The sequence below is a fragment of the Struthio camelus genome, chromosome 2, assembly GCF_040807025.1.
Source record: "Struthio camelus isolate bStrCam1 chromosome 2, bStrCam1.hap1, whole genome shotgun sequence".
NCBI classification, from domain to species: domain Eukaryota; kingdom Metazoa; phylum Chordata; class Aves; order Struthioniformes; family Struthionidae; genus Struthio; species Struthio camelus.
Window position 1 is genome coordinate 70,966,849 of NC_090943.1, and position 17,501 is coordinate 70,984,349.

The 17,501-nt window shown below is 40.1% G+C and overlaps 2 protein-coding genes across 4 annotated transcripts in view; one reads left to right on the forward strand and one right to left on the reverse strand.

Annotated features, from left to right (window-relative positions):
• Positions 1–9,522, forward strand: part of LOC104145267 (poly(rC)-binding protein 3) — a 514,282-nt gene extending 504,760 nt beyond the window's left edge. For 2 of the 3 annotated variants that reach the window (XM_068936245.1, XM_068936246.1), the window contains one exon: positions 7,383–9,522. In XM_068936245.1, the coding sequence (XP_068792346.1) occupies positions 7,383–7,443 (61 nt within the window). In that variant the 3' untranslated portion in view covers positions 7,444–9,522. Of the gene's footprint in view, positions 1–1,543; positions 3,684–7,382 lie in introns of those variants that run through there. The other variant, XM_068936247.1, reaches the window with a different exon arrangement.
• Positions 3,836–15,501, reverse strand: ZNF830 (zinc finger protein 830). Its single transcript, XM_068936254.1, has 10 exons — positions 15,302–15,501; positions 15,031–15,130; positions 14,586–14,706; positions 13,806–13,839; positions 12,195–12,403; positions 11,788–11,878; positions 11,055–11,118; positions 8,311–8,391; positions 6,829–6,905; positions 3,836–4,513 (listed from the first exon to the last, which is right to left on the reverse strand). Exons 1-10 carry the CDS (start codon positions 15,421–15,423, stop codon positions 4,330–4,332), a joined length of 1,083 nt encoding a protein of 360 aa, XP_068792355.1. The 5' UTR covers positions 15,424–15,501; the 3' UTR covers positions 3,836–4,329.
• Between the last annotated feature and the right edge of the window lie 2,000 nt (positions 15,502–17,501).

The window sequence follows — 17,501 nt, forward strand, 5'->3', positions numbered from 1 at the left end:
CCTACATGAGGGAATTGCTCCTATTTCCTTCCCCAGCTAACAAGCCAGGCTGGTTCTAGAGTGAAGTGATGAACAGATAATTAAGTGAAGGCATATACTGCAAAAAAACGGCTTCACAGCACATTGCCCAGCTTCAGCCTGAATGACACTTTGTAGGGATACAAGGATATATTGCTTTTCTTGCCATTGAAATATAATTACTTGAGCAGCGAGGAACCCAGTATGTTAACAGACCTGCAAAGTTTCTGCCTCGCTGCATGTCCCCTGGCGATCTAGAAACAGGCATACAGCTCAAAACAGCAGCTGACCTGGGAAACAGCTCAAGTCTGATATCCTAGGGCACAATTTCTTGATTATAAAAAAAAAAATAGTAAGAGATTGGTAAATGCTGAAAATATTTGAGTAACCTGATTTTTCTCATTAAAGCTAGCTACTGCTAGCTCAGTGTTTCTAAAACTGATGAACTCAGAGAATTTAATTACCGTGGCACATAATAAGCAAAATTGGTCTCCCCGCAAATTTAGTTTTTGGGGGGGAAGGGGGGAGGGGTTTGCCAAATCTAAAGCTAATGCTGTTTTTAGCCAATAATTTTGTTTCTGAAGCAAATTTTGCAGTGATGTGCTTTAATGAAGGAACAGTCTTTATTTTTTTTCTTCCTCTCCCTCTCTCTCCTTGCTCCCCACCATCACTTTTGGGCTCCTCCACACCAAACACCTCCTCCTGCAGCAAATACAGTCCTTTTTACACATCTGCTTCTCAGGCAAGATGCCAGCAGCTTAATTCCTTCATGATGGAAGTATTAGCACACCAGATTGCCATTTCCAGTTATTTGCACTTGCTTAACTCCTTACTACTTAACTTGAACAACTCCTTACAACTTAACAAGAGCACTTACCTACAGGCAGCAGCAGCCTGTGGCTAGCTGCTCCCTGGGGAGCGTGGCATGCATGCCCGCGCGCGCGCGCACTGACCCACACAGAGCCCAGGGCTCATTTACCAGGCTCAAAGCCACGAAGCTGTGGAACAGCAACTTTTTTTTTTGGTGGCACGAAATTCCACAGGTGTCAAATTTGGGCAACACGCTACAGGATTATATCCAGAAATAAGGATTACGCCTGCTAAGCTTTCCCCCTTAATTCGGAGTCTTCACTTTGCTAAAAGTCCCAGATGTCAGAGATTTAAAATGGTCGTCAAATTCCACTGAGCCAGAACGTCATCTTCATTTTTGACTCTGGCTGTGGACAGCGCCAATTATTAGGACTACCTTCATCTCAACTGCTTAAAAATAGAAGAAAATTCAAGCTTTTTATAAAACGACATTAAAAAAAAACACAATTATTTGCTCTGATTAACCACCTAGTAGGACAGCTCATCAGAAATTAATCATAAAACTGTTTTCTAAAACTGAAGACGGACTTAAGATATCAATTTAATTGTGCCTATGTTTGTCTAAGACACAGTAGGTCACTTACTTGTATTAGCCTGAGTATTCGGTAAGGTTGGGCCAATTCCCGTCTCTCCCTTATGACATGCTACCTTGCAGGTCGATTTCTTGCTGTCTTGGCACAACAGCGCGTAAACAGCAATGGTCTTAAGGACACAGCTAGCAAAGTCACTCCTGTCTTCTTCACAAAGCTCTTTAAAATCTTTGTGCTTCAAGCGATGAAGAAACGTGGAGTTACCCCCCCACTGTTGTCACTGCCTCCAGTGAAAACCTCTATACAGCATTATTGATGGATCTATGAGATTTCTCTAAGGAAAGCGGCACCAACTCCTAAACAAGCAACAACCAACAAGAACCAATGCTGTCAGTTACTTGCTCAGCAGTACGTACGTACCCTGCCCGCTGCCTGGCTCCTTGTCCGGACTCTTTCACTAGAAGTTATGTCGGGGAACGAACAGAGCGATCGGATGCAGGGAGGAATGATTCCGGGTTTATCCCTGCCAACTTTTCCCAATACTGATTAAAACACTGGAGTCCACTGGTTGAATTTGATCCACTGGTTTGAATGTGAGCGTACCAGATCACTCTGCTGTAGTGAGTGAGAGATTGAAGAATAACTCTTTCAAAAACGAACAGTATAGAAGAGTCTTCTGCATTACAACACCCAAGCCTGAAGAGCGGTAACTGCCTTTAACCTCTTACTGCTAAATATCTATAAAGAGGGCAACTGAACTAAAACAGCTGCACTGTTTAATGCTCAGTCCCCTTCCTATTTATCTACAGCTGAAAGTATGATTCATAGATATATGTATAAAATGAAAGCAAAAGTCTAAGTTATGAACTCAGAAATTAACATTTTTATATTCTAAAAACATATTACATGCCCGTGATGCTCAGTGTAACCTGCACGTAGCCATGTATGTTTCTCTGACCTTGAGAACGATTCTGAAATCCAGTGTTAAAAAAGCTCTTATTTATTGGTAAAGGGGTTCAGTGAAGAACAAAGATAAGCAGAACAATCTGGAGCTTCACTTAGCCCTTCCAAGAGTGAAAATTGAGCATGGAGGTTTAAACAAAACCGTCCCTCTATACTGTATCACTTCCTCAGCTTAAGAGTTCTCCTTCTAGTGAAAAAGACAGCTAGAGATCTTCCCCTACAGCACGATAGGCACCTTATAAAGTGACGTTCAAACTAACATTTCAAGCTATAGCAGAAAATGCCTTTTTTGTTTTGGTTTTGGCCCAGCTACTTTTTCTCTAACTTGACAAACGTTTGTTTCGATACTGTGAACGTTTCTGTATTAAATCACAAATGTTGATATCTTAACACCAGTACTAATTCACACAAGAATGCAGTGTTGAGTTAAACTTTTTTTTAGTAACACCTACTTTTATTTATGGTTATTAGATTCACCAAGAAACCAAGGCTGTAAGCCAGCATGTATCAGCAGGAATAATGGATACACCAAAGTGTTAAAGACCATTGCTTGAGTTTTACTTTTGACAGCTCTGTAAACATACAGAGCTGGATCCAAGGATCATGGAAAGCAGAAGCGGTAAAATAGCAGCTCGCAATAAGGAAAGGGCTACCAGTATAACAAGTGTTTCTTCAAAAGGAGGCACATTAAACATCTAGCCTTGGTGTACAACACTGTTTTCCCCTTAATTACTCAGTTAATAAACACCTTTGAGTGAAGTATATAAACATCTCTTAAGAACAAATCTTGTTTTCTCCCTTTAGAAAACCCACTAACTTCTTTTAAAACTTTAATCTTTCTTTAAAAAACATCAGGAAGTATTAAGCTATTCTTTCACAACTTCACTTTGTGATAAAAATTAAATCACGTCTCCTGTTTTTCAAAACTCCTCAGTAATTTTGTCATGTTTTAAGATTTGCGAGGTCAGCAATACATTTCATTAAAAAAAAGAAAAGAAAAAAGACAGACACTGACCAAAGCTCAAGAGAGTTTCCTGCGTTCTGTGTCCTAGTTTTGTCCTGTTTGTTAGTTCTTAATTTTTCATGTTTGACAGAACAGAAATCCATTTTAGATCCACTTTATCATCTTAGAAAAACCTCCAATATTTACAGCTCAATAAATGATTTTACCTAGTCAAAGTTTCCAGGGCAGTACCTTACTCTCTGACATTTTATTACCCTTTCATTTAGTTATGCAAATATGTAACCGTTCTGTTTTCCTCCCTCCAGTTTAAGAAGTGTGAGATAGGCTCCATTATGACTGTAATAAACAAAGTGACAAATACTGTAAAGGAAAATCGTCAGCACTGCCTCTGTCTTTCGGCAGATCATCGAGTACGCACAGCGGGGAAGCTGCTGCACAGCGTTTCTGACTTTGGCATATACATACACATCAGAGAAACTGTAACAGATCCTGAAAGACTTACAAATTTTATTGGGAGGGAAGGGTCAGAGGGAAGAGACTTTTGAAACTTTTAAAATAACATAAACGCGTAAGGGTTTCCCCTTATACCACCCCCATCATGGGGGAGAACTCCATACGATATCACGTTTACTAGTCCTTTACTTCCGTGCACAGTAACGCAAATCTCCAACTTACCGTACACATCTAACGTTCCCAAAAGGTTAGAGATTCTCAAGTTACTTTTAACCCTATTAAAATATCTCTGGTAGGAAATCTGTATTTTTAATTGGAAAGTTACATTCAATCTTGTAAAACATTTGCAATATACAGTTTTTACAGCAAGTAATACACTATTGTAGATCTACAAAGATTTTTTTTCTTATACAGTCAGCTCTTTACCATCTCGCGATCCTCTTTAAATAAATATTTTAACAAAAACACCTCACTTCTGATAATGGAAGTAACATCACAGGTAAAGAGAGCATCAGCCACGTTGCAGAAACGCTACAACAAAGCCCCTTTCACCCGCCAGTCTTGAGAAAGCAAATCCTGCAATTCTTCTTCATCTTCGCTACCAATAGTCTCATCCTCTTTCTCTTGCGTGGATCTTAATCTCATGGCTTCTTTAAATTTCTCCTTCATCAGATCCTGGCGGTTACGCAACAGCTCAACACGGCGGTAACACTCGCTGTTGAAAAGTAAACCACCTATTAATATTTGTGGCCTTTCCACATTAATTGGATTTTCTGAAGTGCTGTATTTTGCTTCTCCAAAAGCATGAAAAAAAGCTTACAAGCTTCCCAACAATAAAAACAGTTTTTCAAAATGCTGCTGCACCTTCTCTGTATTAATCAAGTGGAAACAGAACAAAAGAGAGAGGAGAGGTACGGTCAGTTCTCTAACAATAGGATCTAATCCAAGTGTAGAACAACTGCAACTCCACCACAAACTAATTCCAGAAAAACACAGAACCAGCATCCACTTCCATACAGGAAGAGACCCAATTCTTTGCTCCACTTGTTTTTCATATATGGTAGGAAAGGTGAGCATTGGCTCTCACTTTTTATATCTTAGAGGTTGCTTCTCTGAACTGAAGACAAAAGAGTTAACACAGGTGCTCATATCCTTTATCTGCTTATCGAGTGCTAAACTAGGCCCCTCAACTCATCCCTGACTTCCAATTTTGCACTTAAAGACGTTATAGTCTCAAAATTATATTAGTAGTAATTCTAGCAATTTTAATAGGATATTCTTTTGAAAATGCCAAGTAGTATCAGCCTCTCTGACTTAAATACATCTTTGCTCGTTTCATTCTTACTTGCTAGGAAGAGTCAACAAGGAAAGATTACTATTTGGATCCTATTTCCCCTTGTAAATCTGCAACAGAATTACTTACAGGCAGCCAAGCCTGAAGATTTGAAGGCTAAGGAAGACATAAGTGTCATTGGAAATCAATTTGATTTGTAGAGTCTTTATAATTTTCTACCATGTGCAAGAAAAACCCGGCTAACCAAAAGCAAGTTCTAAACCGAAAGAGCTCTGCACAGGCGGAAGTTCAGTGATAGACATTACACTGCAATAAGTATCAAATGTAAAAACCACGCATGGCATTTTTAGATATGTACTTTAGACTTTTAACTGCACTTTGTATCCCAGACTAAATTCATCATCTCAGATGCTTTAAATCGTGACCCATAATTCCGCTATTTACTTCACCAGCATCTGGGAAATGTTTTTGATTAAAACTGAGTGAAACATCCTAGAGTTCTTTTAAAGATAGCTTTTTTCCTAATGCTGAAAGCCCATGGGCCCATATGCTTGAAAAGAAGCTTCTGAAGTATTTAAAGGTAAAACAGAAGACATTTTCTCATCCTGCTTTGAAAACCTGCTTTATCTGCAGAATTTCTGCAAGACATGCAGTAGCTCTCTAAAATAACCTATATTCAAATACACTCAGAGCAGAAAGCTACAAAAACGGCCTTCTAAAAGTCTGTAAGGAACTGTATTTCAGGGAAAAAACATGATGGCAACAAACTTGGAACTCTACAAAATTCTGATTTGTACTTTCTACGTAAAACAGCATTTTAAACTACTGGTAAAAATAAATGCTCAAAGACAGCTTTAGATCAAGCCCTCTCCAAAATGACCTATTATTATCAAATCTAAATTTGAAGCCAAGGCTATTTTTACTACTGCTAATTATCTGTAGCAAGTAAATCTGGCCAGGTGGTTTAAGCGCTGCTTTAATTTTCAATATCTCCTTTTTGCTGAAACTTTCATTAAAATCAGAATTATTTTTCTTTTCTATCAGTTAGCTGTACACGTTAAGCAACACACTGGTAACAATCTGTCACACTAAGCTATATTTCAGGTTACTTTGAGTTTAAGCTAATGCTTCTTCAACTGCGACACTTACTATTTCAAAAAAAAAAAAAAGACTTCATGTAATGAAGTGCATCAGTCAACAAAATCTTTCAGAAACTTTTATTAGAAACAAGGAGAGTTAATCACAGAACAGTACTTTCAGCACAGCAAATGGATGGTCAAAACACAAATCTCATTACGGAAATTATGCTTGTTTGCTGTGCAGAAAATTAGACCATGTTTTTAAAAAACGGTTGTTAAATATGTTCACGTAAATTCACTTAGAATTCACAGAGAAATACAACTTAAAAGACGTTTCATGGTGGTGAAAGAGACAGTTTGTTCAACAGATTTACATTTTATTGTTTCATTTTGCCCTTGCTTACTTGCTATTTTCAAGTGCAGTCCAGTGCAGCCTGTGTCTTGGCAAATAATTATGCAACTTTGCCACCAAAATTCATGTTCTTACTAGTTAACAATTTGAGATTTACGGGAATCTTTCTCCAAGTCAAATATCTAGGTGATTAATGACAAGCAGTATCGTAGAACATTAACGTTAAAAATGTTTATGATTCCAGTTAAATAGATACCCATTCTTGCTGGAGAACAGAAAGTTTGAGGAAAAATTGATCTACTTACATCTGCTCATCAATTTCTCCAATCTGACGATCTAGTCGTCCCTCCTCATCCTCTTCTGCCACTATCGCTTCTGAAATCTAAACCAGAAAGGCTCTAATGAAATTGATCTTCACCCTGACTTTCACTTTTGTTCTTTTTTGATGTCCATGCCTGCCTCCCTCCCTCCTGTTCCCCCACCCCAAGTCAAGCGTCTTATAACTGTTAATCTCCTATACATATAGTCCCACCTTCACAAACGGCTCTGGAGGCATACACAGGAAAAGACTTTATGATCTGGATTAATTTTAAATGAAAAGGACACAGTGAAATGTTATGTTTTTAAAAAAAAAAAAAAAAAAAAAAGCCCCAAAGCAGCCAAACTACTTTTTACCGTTTTGAATTTTTCAATACACTACTATTTGAAATGGGGCATAAACAAACTAGGCACATCCAAACTCTGAGGCTGAAATAGGAAACCCTTCTCAATATTTGGGACTTTACACAAGCTTATTGAAAGTAATGGTTAAATATTCCCACTAGATCCCAAAGTATTTCTAACCTGTTATTTTTTTCAGCATATACTTTCTCAAATCTGAATGTCTGGGAGATGCTATGCAATCAATGGTCCACGCATAACTGAGAAGATTTCTTCTAAGCTGAAGAATTATCTCAATGGCTAATGCTAACAAAATGTATCCACTACTGTTTTTGTATGAACATTCAACTCTGCTTATAGCGCTGACTGCTTTAACATGATAAGTCTTTTTGCACCACTTAGCAGTTGACATATGAGCAATTATTTACAGTTAAAATTCAAGAAAATTGGCAAATAACTCAAAGGAAAGAGTGAGAATACCAGGTATCTTTAATGCCAGTTTCATATCGCTCAAAAGGGGCAGATAAAAACCTGTTCTGGGGAGACGCTCCATGCAATTCCATGCAAAGAAAGGAATGAAAGTACAGAAAAACCGTGGCCAACTTGTGTCACATACATCAAAATCTTCTACTTTCCCAAAGTTTGGGGTTCCTTTCCAGGAAATTCAAATTAACCATAAAACCCAGATCCCCTACACTTTATAGATCTTGCTTCAAAAAGACAGGCATATTTTGGGGTGGGGGGGAGGGGGGAGGCGGAGTTGCTTGGCTTTTAAGGTTAAAATATGAATATATCTCATCTTAAAAAGAGCCTATAAATACAGTCCACTGTTTGGATACAGAAGACCAATCTGCGTTATGTGTTATCTTACTTAAATGTAATTTAACTAATGTAACTAGATATACTGATGATCAGAGCCTCATCAAAAGTTCTTTGCACTTAATTTTGCTTCAGTGGAAAACGTAAGGAACCCTTTACTCATTGATCAAACGCATTTAACTATACCCCCCATTGAAACAAACAGCTGACAAATGCAGTATGTCAGTCATTCTGCAGATTTGCATGAAACTTTATTTCTGTACCGTGTACTGTATTTAGAATCAATAAAAATAATCTCCATTACTTACTGTGTTGACCTGTCGCATCGCCTTTTGAAATTCATCCCACTCTTTGTCCATTTGATCTTTTGGAGCATCAACTTTTCGCACCTAAGGAATATCAGAAAACAAGCATGTTAGCAATTAAGGCCAATGTCCAGTGCCTCTGGGCGCTGTAAACTGAAGAAACAGGAAAAATATTATGGTGTTTTTTAAAAAAAAAAAGTCTGGTCAACGTACTTCAGTATAAGTAATGTATATGAACAAGATAGTACAGCAGCCATCTAATAGTTTTGGAGGAAAAATACTGATTTGACTCTATTCCTGGATTAATACAAGCTTGACTAATATTAAAGAACAACTGACAAGGAACGGATGGTGTGGGACGTCTGGATTAACAGAAATGACTAAGCCTGGTAATTTGAGGGTTCTGTAATTTCACTATGTCAAGTTTTAACTTTTAAATTCTTCCACAAGTTGCCTGTTCAATCATATACAGCAGCACATCCCAACAGCTAAAAGCAGTGAATTGTGAGCCTTTAATGTAACAAAGTAGTACATGATGCAGTAACTAGTCTGACTACCTCCCTTTATTTCAAATCTAGCCTGATTTTGTTGGCCAGCAAAAGAAATACTGAGGCTACATACCACTTTAATACCTGCAAAGCTTTTTCTTTTGTAGTAGAGAGCATTAATTAGTAAGACAGATGACTGGAAGAACAGCAGCTGTAAGAATGGGTTTAAGATCTGCAATGACGTAGTCAAAAACAGGTTGTGCTTTTAGCATAGCGTTATTAGCAAATACACCAAATCATCTACCCTTGTACCCAAAACTTCCACAATTCAAGACTGGAAGCTGAGGCCTGTATCGTTATGTTAGATTATATCTGGCCCTGGATTGTTTGGACAATAATCTGTGGTATTTTTCTGCATTAGCTTTGTTTTTCCTTTATTCATTCCTCTTTTCTGACAACACATTAATCATCATCATGGTAAAGACGACTGTTATGTACATGTTTTGTTCCTGAATGATTATACGAAACCTGGCAAAATGAAGTACGTATATAGAATAAATTGAAAGTTTCAAAGCAAACTACATATTGGGAAATAATATCCATCATTTTGTTTTGCTGTTTTGTGATTATTTCTATCATACGTGTATGTAATGTGTTATTACACATTGTGGCTGTCTTTTGTATTTCATAATTATTTGTATTTGTTATAATAAACTTAAATACTGCAGATATGACTTTTTCTTTAAATATTTACCAAATTCAGAATTAATATGCTTTACAACATTTTTGAAGCCCACAGCCTCCCCTCCAAAAAGCCCACGGGAAATTCTGAAATTAGATTATTTTGTGTATGATTCCAGCACAGAATCACTGCAGCCTTCTCAACATAACCAATGTCAAAGACACCTTCCTCCTCCTTCATATTAGCTACACTTAGAAGGGGCTGATTAAAATGAACAGCATTAGCAAACAGTTGAAGGAAGAGAGCCTGTTGAAACATCTATCCACTTGTAAACTTTATCAGCGAAGGAAATGATCTTAATAAAGATCGCTAACCAGTGTCCTGAAAAGATGTAAGGACACTGTTAGACACTCCTGCTTTACGCTAGCCTCCCAGCTCAGGGCGAAACTGAAGTATTTGAAGATCGCAATACATATTTCAATATTCAAAAATTCATTATTCAAACGCTATCCGAACATGAGTGCATTCACGTTTGCCAGCGTACCCACGTGCACGAGTGGCGCCAAAAGAATCCTGCCAGAGCACCTAAGAGACACAGAAGCTCGTAACTGTGATAGTGGGACTAAGCGAACATAAGGAAGCCTTGCTCAAAAAGGTCTCCTAATCAGAAATCCTGGCTCTACCTCACAATCCAACTGAAACACACGCAACAGCCTTCCACAGTGTGATCAACAGAGAAACGTGTGTACTTCGAAAAAATGCAAGTCCAAAACACTATTATTTTGATAAAGATAACAAGAAAGCCATCAAATCTGTGGTAAATTTTACAAAAATATGCTTTGCATTTCGAAAATCAGTGTTATTTTGATCATCATTTGGTACTGTGCAAGTTGCAGAATGATAATAATAATAATGAATGATTTTGATCAAAATTCCAAGACCGTTAATAGTCATTTTTGGACAAAACGCCTTGAACGCCCCATATATTTTCTCCTTTTTTCTGACCAGCAGAAAAACCCCATAGCAATAAAAGACAGAGGGTTTAAGATCAAGTTTGCTGTTGTAGTATGCCAGGACTAAAGATCAGAGCGCATGCCACAACCCAGTTGTTTTCATCCTAGCAGTCTGTATAATATCAACACAAACTAACTCTTAACACTTTTCAACAGGATCTCTCAAAGCACATTACAGAAGTATTTTTATATTCTCCATTCAGAGAGGCAGAAACTGACATACGGAAATGCCTTTTTCCCAGAGTCACTCACAAAAATAAAAACAACTAGTGGCTCTTCCAAATGCCAATCCAGCATTTTAGCCAATGAATAACATTGCTTCATCTTTCTTTAACCCATAAAGGAGATCAAAAATACAGTCTGAGAGATGGTTCAACAAACTCTTCCCCCCGCGACACCCTTCTCATGTCTTCTAATGAATACAGAATGAAATAATTCAGTCATTTTCATATGTTCTGGTTATTAGTCATAACTAACTACCTGGAGAAGCATCCTTGCTACTCAGAAAATTATGATATCTGGCAGAAAATAAATCTGGCAGAATAAAAATTTAAGATCACTTACTTTTGCATCCACTTCAGGATCATCAAAGAACCCTTCTGGCAAAGCTTCAGCCGTGTTTTCTTTCCTGAAATGTTGGATTATTATTCTCCTGAGTTAACACTTTATAACTTGCTTTTTTTTATTATTTTATTTTTGTGCAGTTAAAAATAGTCAAGAAGAAAATCCATTTTTATAAAAGGACCTAGAAATGAAGCAAGTTTTCTTTATGCCCTGCGTTTCACCTACAACCATCAAAATTCATTTCTTCAATCTGGTCTTATCTAACAGACAAGGAACTGCACAGACAGGTTTAAAACTCATTGTCAAAACAGGAACTGTAGCTTAGGCTCCCTAAACTATCCTTTCCAGTGTGCTGAGCACCCAAACATTTTAACAGCAGAATCTCTGCTTTTAACAGCCTAAGCTAATGTCTAAGGAAGTGCCTAAGTGAACCAAACCATTATTGAAAGAACAAGTCAATGGTTTTCTTTAAACAGTTAAAAGCAGTGATTCACGCTAAACTTCAGAAGTACCCTGTATTAAAACTTGCAAATACAGCTGTCTAAAAGACCCATTGCTCCATTTCTTATCCTGCCTATAGGGTGCCAAATATTGGTCTGATATTATACACAGACTATTCTGATTACAAGATAACAGTAAGACAGATTTCTGACTCATCACAACAACCATTTTCAGGAAAGGTAACGTTTATTTACGATTCCTAAATTTATCAATATTTCATTTGACTGCTTACCTTTCCACTGTCTTCTCTTGTATCTCTGCTTTCTGTATGGATCCTGAATGGGAAACTATAGGCGCAGCTGTAGTTTTGCTGTCAAAGAAGTCTAAAAGAAAGGACAGAAGCCTATGAACAACTGTACGAGCTCCTATAAAAAACTCTGACTAGAGAGGAATTTAAATTAATACCTTACTGAGTCGAGCAAAAAAAGACAAACATTATTGCACTTGACAACCTCAAACAATTATAGCATAGAAGCGCTAAGTAGGCTGAGAAAGCACTATAAAATAATGAACTACCCAAAAATCTCTCTCCCTACTCTCTTTCCACATCCTAATCGGCTAAAAGCAATAATTAGAAAAATAAAGCCCTTCCATCACACAGCTTGTCCTTACCGAATCACTTGCTACCTTCATCATTACCTGTAGGTAGAGAATTAGCTATTACTTCTTGAGTTGGAGGTGGAATTTCAGTTTTATGCGTCATGGGAGATTTGTCTGAGTGATCTTCCTCTTCTTCCTCTTCATCATCGTCATCATAACTTCCTGACAATAAACTGGGACCTGGACCCTTTGAAAGCTGTTCTTTTGCATCATTTTGCTCTGTTTCATCAAAAAAATCTGCTGGTAGCCTGGTAAAGAATACAAGATATAAACATTTGAAACTTCACAAAGATCAGTTACAGTCTAGTATCTAAAGTCTATTTAATCTGGGAACACTAAGATCTTCTCAATATTGTGCAATATACTAAACTGCAGAGCAGCTAGTGTAACCATTGTTCAAAGGCGGTACATAATTGTTGCTTTCTTTTAAAGTTCCTCAAGAACGTTCAGGTTAGTACTGAAAACACATTCAACTTTCAATTTTTATGCTAGTATATTCACCGTAAAATAATTTAATAAAAGCATTCTATAACAAAGTGAGGTTTCAGGAACACAAATTATTTAGGTAATACTACGTTCCCACTCAAAGTTATTTGTATCTGTGTACCTGCTGTGAATGAAAATTCATAGGATAGCGGTAATACAAACATCATCTAAACCTTGATAACCTTCATGTATAATACAACTACTTATTATAGGTACTTCTTGCAGCTCAGAACTGCAAAGAAACAAACTCATTTTGAAACCAGGAACTGCTGCACAGCCTCAGCAATGAGAAAATCCAGATTTTTTAGGATATTTGCAGGCCTCCAAGCTGAATGTTTTTTCCTGCGTGATTTTAAAATTAATCATACTGAACAATTTTATGCTGAACAAATTTCACAACTGTGTAATTTTATACACGCAAAAAGAATTCCCACAAGATAACAATGTCTGTTAGGGTCAAGATAATAGTGCTTAATATCAATGCAAGATAATAATAATTCACCCTATGTAAAAGTGTACAGGAGACCTACAAGTCTCACGCGCTATCTCCCAACCTCACGTGAATATCAAAATACCCTCAGAAATCTCAAGTTGTACCAAGACGCATATGTGAGGACAAATGACTCAATTCCTTGAAGTTAAGTATGCTCACATCTGTAAGAGAGAGACTTCATCTGGAAGGTATGCATTTACATGCATTTTAAGAAACAAAAACGTCTTAGTAAAAATCTATTGGTGGCATTTATTAAAGTTCTTGTGACTAAATATCACTTGCACGTGTAGTATATAACTCTTCATACTATCAGGCTATAATGTTTTTTGCAGGATGCTAGCATTACAGATCAGAGTGCATGCCACAATCTAGCTATTTTTGTTCTAGTAGACTTTATAATACCACCCTACTCAGCATTAAATGTCTTGTTATGGCAGCAAACGAATTCTTGCTTTGTCACAGCCTCTAGAGTCAATACCCTAGTCTTTGCACGGAGGAAGATGCTGCCAAATTCATGCACGTACACCCACATTTGACACCGAACAGAAGCAGAGATCTGCCGATTTGTATCTGTATCTTTACCCTTGGCTGGGAAACAGAGATGAAGAAGAACAGGGTGAGAGCGTAACAAAGTTCATACAAGTTACGAGAAATGCGTAAGATCTACTTACCCAGATGTGGATGTGTGTGGCTTCTCATCTGCACCTAGATAACAGTCAGGAGTCATTTCTTACAGTCCATTCTTTTAAAAGAAACATCCCTCACGTAAAGTCTTACCACAGCAGTGACTTCACAAAGATAGCGTCTATTGTCATAATTTCTCAACTGCCGCGACTTAAGTGTCCCCTAGGACCGTCAGGTACTACCGGTGCTAACAGAGTTCCAGCCCTGCGCACACAAAAAGTTACTCTCAAAGAGGCAGTGTTTGGTTAAGCCTAGCGTTTAGTCAAGCCTAGAACAGTAGTTTGTCTTACAACACCTAATATAACAAAGAAACGTAAAAATACTCGTTGTGTACGAACCAGGGACAACAAAGTATTTTGGAAGCACAGAGATAATTCTTCAAAGGCAGAGAACTCCAAAACGTTTGTTTTCACAAACGCGGCATTTTCATATGTTACGTATTCAGTAGCAGCAAGAGAAGAGATTCACCTACCTTCTTTCCTTCAGCACAAAGTTTTGTGAACGGTTTGAGGTAACCTAATGGCTTGATTTCACTGGAAAGGAATACTTCTACTCCGAGGCAAGCGTTTCCACTGCTTACTTTACATCGTTTCTCACGCTGTCCAGACCAACCCCACCACCCACGACCTAATGTGGCCCACCAACCCAGAAGAAAACTAGCTAACCTACCAAAATAACAGCTTTCTCCTGGCCTGGTGAACAAACACATTCCAGACGCAAAACGTCAGATTCTGGCACGCGCTTTGTAGGTATTGTCATGCCTTTACCTTTTGCTCTCTTTAATTCCGTATTTTCCGCATCAGCGTTTTTTCTCTTGACGGGGTGAGACGACGTGCCAGCAGCTGAACCGCTCGCTGCCTGTTTCGTGCCTTTTAACTCTGCGACTCTCTGCAGAGAAGCACCAAAGTCAGGAGGCCGTGAGCAGCTGGAAGCGCGGCGCACGGAGAGCAGCACGTCCTTAGGGGGGCCCTAAGGCCGCTCCACAGCCAGCCCGCCCCCTACAGCGGGCATCACCAACGCCCAAAACCCAGCCCGGTGCTGGCGGCAGCCTCCGGCGGGGCAGGGGCAGGGGCAGCGCCGCCCGCCCAAGCAGCGACTGCCGTCGCTCATGTTTACAGCAGAAAAGCACAGGCGTACAGAGCAGCAGGCTCGACTCACCCCAAGGCCCCGGCACGGGAAACGTTGTGAAACGACCCCCCGGGCCCCGCTCACCTCGCGGTGCTGCTTCCCCAGGGCGTGCGTCGGCCACAGCAGCTCGCTCTTGACGGGCGCGTTGCAGAGCGCGCAGCTCAGGTGCCCCAGGCTGTTGTACGTGCGCCGCCGTTAAGGGAAGCCAAGGCGCTGCCGTGCCGCCTCCCCCCCTCTCCCCCCCCCCCAGCCCCGGCCGCCCCGACGACACGCCGAGGGGCGCGGCGGGCCCCGCCTCGCCACCCCGCGCCGCGAGGAGGGAAGGGCCGCGCCCGGGGAGCGGGGCGGAGGATATTTGGCGAAGGGCGAGTCGATCCGCTTCTTGCCCGCGTTCTGCCGCTGCTTCTCCCGCATGAGGCGCCGCAGCTCCTCCTGCCGCACTTGCTTCCGCCCCGCGCCCACCCCGGCCGCCGCCATCTTGTGCGGCAGCACCTCCCCCGCCGGCGGCGGCGGCGGCGGGTGGAGCCAGCGCCGCGAGCCAGGCCCCTGCGCGCGCGCAGTGCCGGGGGGCGTGACCCGCCCCGGGAGCCCCGCCCCCACAAGGGGCGTGACCCGCCCCGGGAGCCCCGCCCCCACAAGGGGCGTGACCCGCCCCGGGAGCCCCGCCCCCAGCGCGGGAGCGGACATGACTAAGGACAGCAGAGAAGTTTCCATATTTCATTTTTTTTTTCCTTTTCATTTGTGATGGTACAATAAAATAATTAAAAAAAAAAGGGGGGGGGGGCCAAGTTCTATGGTGTCAAGTCTAGCACTCCAAACTGTGAGCTACTACGACACATCCAAAAAGCATTAGCCCAGCTTTACAACAGTATGACTGCCCGGAGAACTCGGTCACTGAGAACATCTCCAAAAAGGGCATGTTTTAAGCCATTCTTAAAAGTAAAGGGCAAGAAGTCCCACAGCTCAAGACTGCAGCTCCGCGAGCATCACTCTGGTCTGTCTCACACTACGGCCTACAGGGAACCGGGCAACTGTGACTCTACTCCAATCTTCAGAGAAGACAAACTGCACGGTGAGACATTTTGCATGAACGCCAATCCGAGACGTGTAAAGGAAGCAATACAGCAAGTGGAAGGCAATGGGATAAGTGAAACTACTGCAAAAGTGAACAACTTCTTTGCCTTTTCACACGGCCAGGGCAGGTGGTAGAGGAGGAGAACTGATTTGGTAGCAAGGTAGGTACAACAGGACTACAGCATTAGGGAGAATATACCTTAAATTTGACTTTGAGATCCATGTTTACCTTTACAAATTCTCAGTGATTCCAGTTTTCCCCTGTTCCTTCCACGATTGTAGTCTGCTGCACTTTTCAAAATTTTTTGTTGTTTTTACTAAAAAAATAGAGGCTATTGTGGAAAACATGAGGTGTAAGGCTTATCTTTCAAAAATAAACATAAAAGTCAATCTACTCTAAAAGTTCTTAGAAAACTTTAAACATAACCATCAATTTTCCAAAATGAATCAGTTCATTTTTATACCTAGTTTTCAAAACAATGATTTTTCATTGCACAAATTTGCCTTAATACGCTTACACTTTTGCCCTAGAAGCTGAACCCTGATAACGGGAGCTATCACAGAAGTTCTTCAGCTCTGGACATCCTTTTCTGAATCCAGATGTGCTGGTGGGACAGGTTCATCATCACGCCTTTTGCCTCAGATTACCAGATTAGCAAAGATTTACTACTTAAAATCTTGAAAGTAATCTGTCCCGCTCTGAGACGGGTTCGGGATGTATCCACCCAATCAGGTCTCAAGGAGCAGCAGTCTCTGGTAAAAGAGTGATGGTAAGTAGCGGGAGTCAATGACCTTTTCCACGGACAGAGAGATCCGAAAGAAAATGTCTGCCTATAGCCTTAATACTCTTGCCGAAAAGAGAAAACAACCAAGGAGCAGCAGAAGTGAACACAATCCCAGGCATGACCACAACTCCTCATGGGCAGAGGAGAATACTTTGCCTACTATACACACATCTGTGAAAGTTCAGTGCGTTAGAGCACATTTACATTTGAGAAGGTGAGGATCCTTTTCATCAAAGGGAAGCGGGCAATTTGGCATCCTCTGAATTAAGCAACCGTGTTGCTGTTGGTTTAAGAGTCAGCAGAGTCACCAAGCTAGGGCTTCACGAAAATGGCTACAACTGTTCCTCCCTGTAAACTTGAAGTGCTGGGCAAATACAGCAGGACCAGAGCACTAACACTAGGAAAAAATACCCACAGTCCTAGCACATATACCATTTTCTAACTCATAGTCAAGTTCACCAGGATTTTAGACCTTAAAATCTTTTATAGCTCCTACAAACAGAGTTTCATATGGAAAAAAAAAAAATGCAATCTTAAAGAAACTGGTGACAACAAAAATATGGCAGCTTGAATCTTGATATGGTCAAAAAGCATTTTTACAATAAAGGTGATTCATTTTTAATGCAGGGCTACCACTTCATTTGTTCAATGGTGTTCTTCACTAAAGAAATGCTCCTCCAATTATAAACACCAGAG

Coding starts and splice junctions, on each gene's coding strand:
- ZNF830 (XM_068936254.1), bottom strand. CDS start 15,423: ATGGCGGCGGCCGGGGTGGGCGCGGGGCGGAAGCAAGTGCGGCAGGAG. Junction 15,131..15,301: donor ATCGACTCGCCCTTCGCCAA/ATATCCTCCGCC, acceptor ACGGCGGCGCAC/GTACAACAGCCTGGGGCACC. Junction 12,404..13,805: donor CCACACACATCCACATCTGG/GTAAGTAGATCT, acceptor ATTCTTTACCAG/GCTACCAGCAGATTTTTTTG.